Raw genomic sequence first — 9,246 nt, forward strand, 5'->3', positions numbered from 1 at the left:
AGAGCTTGAGCTCTGTGAGCCTGACGTCGGCGTCTTCAGCTAAGCGCCGCTTTCCATTCCGGTAAATGTCAAAAATAGATGTTACATTTTAAAGTTATAAATCACCATTAAACCCCCACTGTTTTTGTTTTTTCCTTAAGATAAATCGCGACTTACCCGATGGATTGACCGCGGCGGGAGTTGCCATGTTGCCTCGATAGAAAAACAAGATGCAGCTATGAAAATGACGCACAATACGGCTCGAGAGCCCCGGGAGAGACAATCCGCTCAGTGGTTTGGCACGCGAGCTCTCGGTTCAGCCACCTATAGCCTCACATGCATTCGGTCGAAATACAAATAAGTCACGAATATCAACAATAAAGGCCCTGTTATTTCGGGTTCGCTTGGCCAGATGAAGTCAACGGTATTTTATAAATTCGTTCTTTCAGACTGAAAAATGCAAGATGTCTGAAAGGTGTCTAAACACCGCGAGACTTCACTTGAATTAATTCTGTTTTGCCTGTATCTTTGCTTTGAGTCAAATTAAGCTTTGAAAGATGGAAAGTCAGTTAATGTCAGTGAGATAGAGTAGCCTAACATCATTTGCCAGTAATCACTTGTTGAATCGTGGTCCTATTTTTCATATAGAACAGAACAGCCCAATCAAGTAGGCTAAAATGTAATCCCAAATTGGCCAAATGTTTGCTTTGTAAGCATTTATGGCGCTTCAACAGCACTCACTTTGTAAAATACTTCGTGTTTTTCACCATTGTATCATTGTCAAACTATGAGATGGAAACGAGAACTAACTACATGTGTTTGATGTGAAGATCAATCCACTTGAGATGCATAGAGGACATGACTTCCAATGTCACAGATCATTTTAAATGGATGAATCCACAGGGCATTGTTTCAGAATCTGCACAAACCAGCAAGATTCTGGGAGTTCGAGATGTAAAATCTAGGCCGTTCTCAAGATTCCACCCATCCTGATTTAACTCACAATAGTTGCTTTTTTTTCTATGTATGTTTTCATTTTTTCAATAGGGTTATATTTGCAATTTGATGTGCAAAATGCAACACAAGTGAAGACAGCGGAAAGATAATTTACTCCACAAGAGATAAAAGGAAGGTAAACTTGGGTGTAGGTTTCAGATTTCTTTGTAGGCCTAATCTAGGACTGAGTTACACATAGTTACTGTGTTACACCAATCATTTCAGACTACATGTAATCACAGATGGTATCTGTGACCATTATGTTGATTGTAGGCCTATTCCCATTTCAAACTTAACCCCCGGCCTGGTGTCTAAACCAACTGTGTCTGGTGTCTAAACCAACTGTGCCTGGTGTCTAAACCAACTGGGCCTGGTGTCTAAACCAACTGTGTCTGGTGTCTAAACCAACTGTGGCTGGTGTCTAAACCAACTGTGCCTGGTGTCTAAACCAACTGGGCCTGGTGTCTAAACCAACTGTGTCTGGTGTCTAAACCAACTGTGCCTGGTGTCTAAACCAACTGTGTCTGGTGTCTAAACCAACTGGGCCTGGTGTCTAAACCAACTGTGTCTGGTGTCTAAACCAACTGTGCCTGGTGTCTAAACCAACTGTGTCTGGTGTCTAAACCAACTGTGTCTGGTATCTAAACCAACTGTGCCTGGTGTCTAAACCAACTGTGCCTGGTGTCTAAACCAACTGTGCCTGGTGTCTAAACCAACTGTGCCTGGTGTCTAAACCAACTGTGCCTGGTGTCTAAACCAACTGTGTCTGGTGTCTAAACCAACTGTGTCTGGTGTCTAAACCAACTGTGTCTGGTGTCTAAACCAACTGTGTCTGGTGTCTAAACCAACTGTGTCTGGTGTCTAAACCAACTGTGCCTGGTGTCTAAACCAACTGTGCCTGGTGTCTAAACCAACTGTGTCTGGTGTCTAAACCAACTGTGTCTGGTGTCTAAACCAACTGTGCCTGGTGTCTAAACCAACTGTGCCTGGTGTCTAAACCAACTGTGCCTGGTGTCTAAACCAACTGTGCCTGGTGTCTAAACCAACTGTGTCTGGTGTCTAAACCAACTGTGCCTGGTGTCTAAACCAACTGTGTCTGGTGTCTAAACCAACTGTGCCTGGTGTCTAAACCAACTGTGTCTGGTGTCTAAACCAACTGTGCCTGGTGTCTAAACCAACTGTGCCTGGTGTCTAAACCAACTGTGTCTGGTGTCTAAACCAACTGTGTCTGGTGTCTAAACCAACTGTGCCTGGTGTCTAAACCAACTGTGCCTGGTGTCTAAACCAACTGTGCCTGGTGTCTAAACCAACTGTGCCTGGTGTCTAAACCAACTGTGTCTGGTGTCTAAACCAACTGTGCCTGGTGTCTAAACCAACTGTGCCTGGTGTCTAAACCAACTGTGCCCGGTGTCTAAACCAACTGTCTAAACCAACTGTCTGGTGTCTAAACCAACTGTGCCTGGTGTCTAAACCAACTGTGTCTAAACCAACTGTGGTGTCTAAACCAACTGTGTCTGGTGTCTAAACCAACTGTGCCTGGTGTCTAAACCAACTGTGCCTGGTGTCTAAACCAAACCAACTGTGCCTGGTGTCTAAACCAACTGTGTCTGGTGTCTAAACCAACTGTGCCTGGTGTCTAAACCAACTGTGCCTGGTGTCTAAACCAACTGTGTCTGGTGTCTAAACCAACTGTGCCTGGTGTCTAAACCAACTGTGTCTGGTGTCTAAACCAACTGTGTCTGGTGTCTAAACCAACTGTGCCTGGTGTCTAAACCAACTGTGCCTGGTGTCTAAACCAACTGTGCCTGGTGTCTAAACCAACTGTGCCTGGTGTCTAAACCAACTGTGCCTGGTGTCTAAACCAACTGTTCTGTGCCCTTTTAGGCACAAAACTTCAATATACATATACTTCTATACATGTTTTAAACTAGCACACTAATACTTTCCTGGTTTAAACAAACCTGTTGCAAGTGTCTGCAGCTCTGTGCCTGTATCAGATAATACACCCCCATTAGGCTAAAAAGGCACTGGTGTCTAAACCAACTGCTCTGTTTTTCTCAGAGAAGATTGCCTATTCTAAACCTCGTCTGTCTCCTGTTACATTTCTAAACCAACTGTGCCTGGTGTCTAAACCATTACTGTGCACTGAGTGTCAAAACCACTGAACACCTGCTCTTTCCATGGCATAGACTGTGCCTGGTGAAAACTATGATCCGTTATTGATGTCCTGGTGTTAAACCAACTTCAATCAGTGTAGATACCAACTGTGGGTGGAAACAGGTTAAACCAACTGTGATTTTTAAGTCTTGAAACAATTGAGAAACTGTGGATTCTGCATGTGCCATTCAAAAGGTGAATTGGCAAGACAAAATAACCAACTGTGCCTTTGAATGGGGTCTATGGTAGTAGGTACCAGGCGCACCATTGTGAGTGTGTCAAGAACTGCAACACTGATGGGTTTTTCATGCTCAACACTGTTTCCGGTATCTAAAGGAATGGTCCTGGTGTCTAAGGCCAACCAGCCTGGTGTCTAAACCAACAGTGGGAAGCATTGAAGTCAACATGGGCCTGCATCCCTGTGGAACATTTTCAACACCTTGTAGAGTCCATGCACCAACTGAACCGAGGCTGTTCTGAGGGCAAACTGTGGGGTGAAACTCACTATTAGGAAGATGTTCCTCATTTTTGTACACTCATTGTAGTACCATTGCAAAGTTTAAAATTGAATCTTTTTTCCACATTCATGCCAATATATTTGTGTGGTCAGTCATGTTTACAGTATGACATTGTGTGTAATAAACAGGAACAGTCATGTTTACAGTATGACATTGTGTGTTAATAAACACCAACAGTCATGTTTACAGTATGACATTGTGTGTTAATAAGACACCGAACAGTGCCATTGGTGTTAATTACAGTATGACATTGTGTGTTAATAAGCAACACTGAACAGTCTGTTCCACCACCCGAAGGCCATAAGACACTTGAACAGTCATGTTTACAGTGACATTGTGTGTTAACATAAGACACCGAACAGTCATGTTTACAGTATGACATTGTGTGTTAATAAGACACTGAACAGTCATGTTTACAGTATGACATTGTGTGTTAATAAGACACTGTGCCAGTCATGTTTAAAGTATGACATTGTTTCCACATTAATAAATAAGAACAGTCATGTTTACAGTATGACATTGTGTGTTAATAAGACACTGAACAGTCATGTTTACAGTATGACATTGTGTGTTAATAAGACACTGAACAGTCATGTTTACAGTATGACATTGTGTGTTAATAAGACACTGAACAGTCATGTTTACAGTATGACATTGTGTGTTAATAAGACACTGAACAGTCATGTTTACAGTATGACAGTATGTTTAAACATGTAATGTTTACAGTATGACATTGTGTGTTAATAAGACACTGAACAGTCATGTTTACAGTATGACATTGTGTGTTAATAAGACACTGAACAGTCATGTTTACAGTATGACATTGTGTGTTAATAAGACACTGAACAGTCATGTTTACAGTATGACATTGTGTGTTAATAAGACACTGAACAGTCATGTTTACAGTATGACATTGTGTGTTAATAAGACACTGAACAGTCATGTTTACAGTATGACATTGTGTGTTAATAAGACACTGAACAGTCATGTTTACAGTATGACATTGTGTGTTAATAAGACACTGAACAGTCATGTTTACAGTAAGACACTGAACAGTTTATGACATTGTGTTAATAAGACACTGAACAGTCATGTTTACAGTATGACATTGTGTGTTAATAAGACACTGAACAGTCATTGTGTGTTTACTGAACAGTCATGTTTACAGTCACATGTTTGAACAGTATGACATTGTGTGTTAATAAGACACTGAACAGTCATGTTTACAGTATCACACTGTGTGTTAATAAGACACTGAACAGTCATGTTTACAGTATGACATTGTGTGTTAATAAGACACTGAACAGTCATGTTTACAGTATGACATTGTGTTAATAAGACACTGAACATGCCTTTAGAGGAAATGTAAATATGTCTCGGTCCACTATAAACCCCTGAAGGGAAATGCCGATTTGTATCAACAATGTACAACATGACATAAAACATTTACTTTCAAAATTGCAAACATGTAGTTTGGATTCTAAATAGCACCTGCAGGGCTAGAGGTGACATCTATTGGGGTATTTGAGAATGTTAAGCCCTCTACTTGTAGTTTCTCAGATGGTGGGGGAAAGAATGTAATACAGAAAACTTACTGTGATTTATAAAAATAAATGTATTCTACTAGCTACCTACCATTACCTTGAGAGACTAATGCAGTACAATACTTTTCATAGCGACATATTTGTCTTGTTACATAGCTGTGCAGAATGTCATTTAAAGAGACCAATTCCTAAGAAATAATAATTTTCAAGGTAAAAGTTATGCCAGAGGATAAAGTCTGACAGCATTGATTGTGAAAATGATTTTGTTGTCAGCCAGTGGATGGGTTACTGCAGTATGTAGCCTATGTATTGTATATATTTACTCATCAATTGACTTCATTCAAAGCCTCCTGTCAGAGATATGTGTATAGGTGGCAGGGAAGTCAGGCGCAGGAGAGTCAAACGGAGTGTAAAATGGAGTCTTTTAATAAATGTCCAAGTAACATGCTCCATAACACTAATAAGAAAAATGAATATAAACAAACATGGGTACGAGGACCCGTCACGCACCTATACAAAAAACACTACACTGACAATAAACAATCTCTGACAAAGACATGAGGGGAAACAGAGGGTTAAATACACAACAGGTAATGAATGGGATTGAAAACAGGTGTGTGGGAAGACAAGACAAAACCAATGGAAAATGAAAAATGGATCAATGATGGCTAGAAGACCGGTGACGTCGAACGCCGAACACCGCCCGAACAAGGAGAGGCAACGACTTCGGCAGAAGGCGTGACACCTCCAGAGAGGGGCCTTACTGCAATTAAACATAGCCCATGCAAATAATCAGATGATTACTGTAGCTGCTTTGTTATAAGATGTCATTTGTATGTGGCTAGCCTGGGGGATTCTCATTGGCTGTCAACAAACCCCCTTCATTGTTTGTTTTTTTGTTCACAGTAAGGTGGTAGCATGCAGTGATGCTGTGTTTGGTTAAGGTCCCTTAGATACATACCACAAAGCAAGATCAATGAGTTATCTAGCTAACGTTCAGAGATAACCGTTAAATCTCTGCGTCCTAAAATAAAAACCTGGAGCTAGTGGAGTATGCCTTATGGATTTCCCATTTTGTCCATCTTTGTTTACAAATGTGGAGTTGTTCCTGAATATTTTGGAAAGTTAGCTGGCTAACTCATTCAAACAAAATCTAGCCATTTTTAAATTTAACCTTTATTTATCTAGGAAAGTCAGTTTAGAACAAATTCCTATTTACAATGACGGCCTACTCCGGCCAAACCCTAACCTAGACGACACTGGGCCAATTGTGCGCCGCCCTACGGGACTCCCAATCACGGCCGGTTGTGATAAAGCCCAGGATTGAACCAGGGTCTGTAGTGATGCCACTAGCACTGAGATGCAGTGCCTTTGACAGTATGAGCCCATTTAAAGTGCTTTTTTTTATCACAACACACTTAGCAGTAAAGAAGTGAAATGAAGGACATAAAAACAAAAACACAATAAATGAGATTAATAAAATAATATAAAACATGAATTCATTCTGATTTATAGGGCCTGAAATCATAATGTCAACCAAACCTCTAGACAAAAACTTGCCAGCCAAAAGGTGCCCTGGGCTCGTTTTCATCTGGAAGTTGGGTTGCTAAATGTCTGACTCCCTCCCAAATCTGTCTGTCCTTCTCCAGACTCATTTGTCATTTGCCTGGGTACCAGTCTGGAGTCTGCTTTTACTCTAGCCAACTGCTCTGGCACAAGGTAATGATGGAGTGTCCCTGAATGCTACCCAGGGTAGGGAATTCCTACTGGGATTCTCTAATATAATCAATTAGAGTATGAATAGTGGGCCAACTGAGTGGGAAAGAGAGTGAGAGGAGGACCTATAGCCAAGTTGCCCCCAGCACTAGTGGTGTAGAGTGACGTTTCCCCCAGCACTAGTGGTGTAGAGTGACGTTTCCCCCAGCACTAGTGGTGTAGAGTGACGTTTCCCCCAGCACTAGTGGTGTAGAGTGAAGTTGCCCCCAGCACTAGTGGTGTAGAGTGACGTTTCCCCAGCGCTAGTGGTGTAGAGTTTCCCCCAGCACTAGTGGTTTCCCCCAGCACTAGTGGTGTAGAGTGACGTTTCCCCAGCACTAGTGGTGTAGAGTGACGTTTCCCCCAGCACTAGTGGTGTAGAGTGACGTTGCCCCCAGCACTAGTGGTGTAGAGTGAAGTTGCCCCCAGCACTAGTGGTGTAGAGTGAAGTTTGCCCCAGCACTAGTGGTGTAGAGTGACGTTTCCCCAGCACTAGTGGTGTAGAGTAGACTAGTGGTGTAGAGTGACGTTTCCCCCAGCACTAGTGGTGTAGAGTGACGTTTCCCCCAGCGCTAGTGGTGTAGAGTGACGTTTCCCCCAGCACTAGTGGTGTAGAGTGACGTTTCCCCCAGCACTAGTGGTGTAGAGTGAAGTTGCCCCCAGCACTAGTGGTGTAGAGTGACGTTTCCCCCAGCACTAGTGGTGTAGAGTGACGTTTCCCCCAGCACTAGTGGTGTAGAGTGACGTTTCCCCCAGCACTAGTGGTGTAGAGTGACGTTTCCCCCAGCACTAGTGGTGTAGAGTGACGTTTCCCCCAGCACTAGTGGTGTAGAGTGACGTTTCCCCCAGCACTAGTGGTGTAGAGTGACGTTTCCCCCAGCACTAGTGGTGTAGAGTGACGTTTCCCCCAGCACTAGTGGTGTAGAGTGACGTTTCCCCAGCACTAGTGGTGTAGAGTGACGTTTCCCCCAGCACTAGTGGTGTAGAGTGACGTTTCCCCCAGCACTAGTGGTGTAGAGTGAAACGTTTCCCCCAGCACTAGTGGTGTAGAGTGACGTTTCCCCCAGCACTAGTGGTGTAGAGTGGTGTTTCCCCCAGCACTAGTGGTGTAGAGTGACGTTTCCCCCAGCACTAGTGGTGTAGAGTGACGTTTCCCCAGCACTAGTGGTGTAGAGTGACGTTTCCCCAGCACTAGTGGTGTAGAGTGACGTTTCCCCCAGCACTAGTGGTGTAGAGTGACGTTTCCCCCAGCACTAGTGGTGTAGAGTGAAGTTGCCCCCAGCACTAGTGGTGTAGAGTGAAGTTGCCCCCAGCACTAGTGGTGTAGAGTGACGTTGCCCCCAGCACTAGTGGTGTAGAGTGACTTTTCCCCCAGCACTAGTGGTGTAGAGTGACGTTTCCCCCAGCACTAGTGGTGTAGAGTGACGTTTCCCCCAGCACTAGTGGTGTAGAGTGAAGTTTCCCCCAGCACTAGTGGTGTAGAGTGAAGTTGCCCCCAGCACTAGTGGTGTAGAGTGAAGTTGCCCCCAGCACTAGTGGTGTAGAGTGACGTTTCCCCAGCACTAGTGGTGTAGAGTGACGTTTCCCCCAGCACTAGTGGTGTAGAGTGACGTTTCCCCCAGCACTAGTGGTGTAGAGTGACGTTTCCCCCAGCACTAGTGGTGTAGAGTGACGTTTCCCCCAGCACTAGTGGTGTAGAGTGACGTTTCCCCCAGCACTAGTGGTGTAGAGTGACGTTTCCCCCAGCACTAGTGGTGTAGAGTGACGTTTCCCCCAGCACTAGTGGTGTAGAGTGACGTTTCCCCCAGCACTAGTGGTGTAGAGTGACGTTTCCCCCAGCACTAGTGGTGTAGAGTGACGTTTCCCCCAGCACTAGTGGTGTAGAGTGACGTTTCCCCCAGCACTAGTGGTGTAGAGTGACGTTTCCCCCAGCACTAGTGGTGTAGAGTGAAGTTGCCCCCAGCACGAGTGGTGTAGAGTGCCCTTCAGCGTTTCCCCCAGCACTAGTGGTGTAGAGTGACGTTTCCCCCAGCACTAGTGGTGTAGAGTTCCCCAGCACGTTTCCCCAGCACTAGTGGTGTAGAGTGACGTTTCCCCCAGCACTAGTGGTGTAGAGTGACGTTTGCCCCCAGCACTAGTGGTGTAGAGTGACGTTTCCCCCAGCACTAGTGGAGTTTCCCCAGCACTAGTGGTGACGTTTCCCCCAGCACTAGTGGTGTAGAGTGACGTTTCCCCAGCACTAATGGTGTAGAGTGACGTTTCCCCCAGCACTAGTGGTGTAGAGTGACGTTGCCCCA

At 44.4% G+C, this 9,246-nt stretch overlaps 1 protein-coding gene across 1 annotated transcript in view; it reads right to left on the reverse strand.

Moving 5' to 3' along the window:
- Positions 1 to 474, reverse strand: part of LOC127926439 (aryl hydrocarbon receptor nuclear translocator 2-like) — a 143,567-nt gene extending 143,093 nt beyond the window's left edge. Inside the window, 1 exon segment of the mRNA XM_052511846.1 lies at positions 157 to 474. Within this exon segment, the coding sequence (XP_052367806.1) occupies positions 157 to 187 (31 nt within the window). The 5' untranslated portion in view covers positions 188 to 474.
- Positions 475 to 9,246: the final 8,772 nt, after the last annotated feature.

This window comes from Oncorhynchus keta, unplaced genomic scaffold, assembly GCF_023373465.1.
Source record: "Oncorhynchus keta strain PuntledgeMale-10-30-2019 unplaced genomic scaffold, Oket_V2 Un_contig_7594_pilon_pilon, whole genome shotgun sequence".
Taxonomy (NCBI): Eukaryota; Metazoa; Chordata; class Actinopteri; order Salmoniformes; family Salmonidae; genus Oncorhynchus; species Oncorhynchus keta.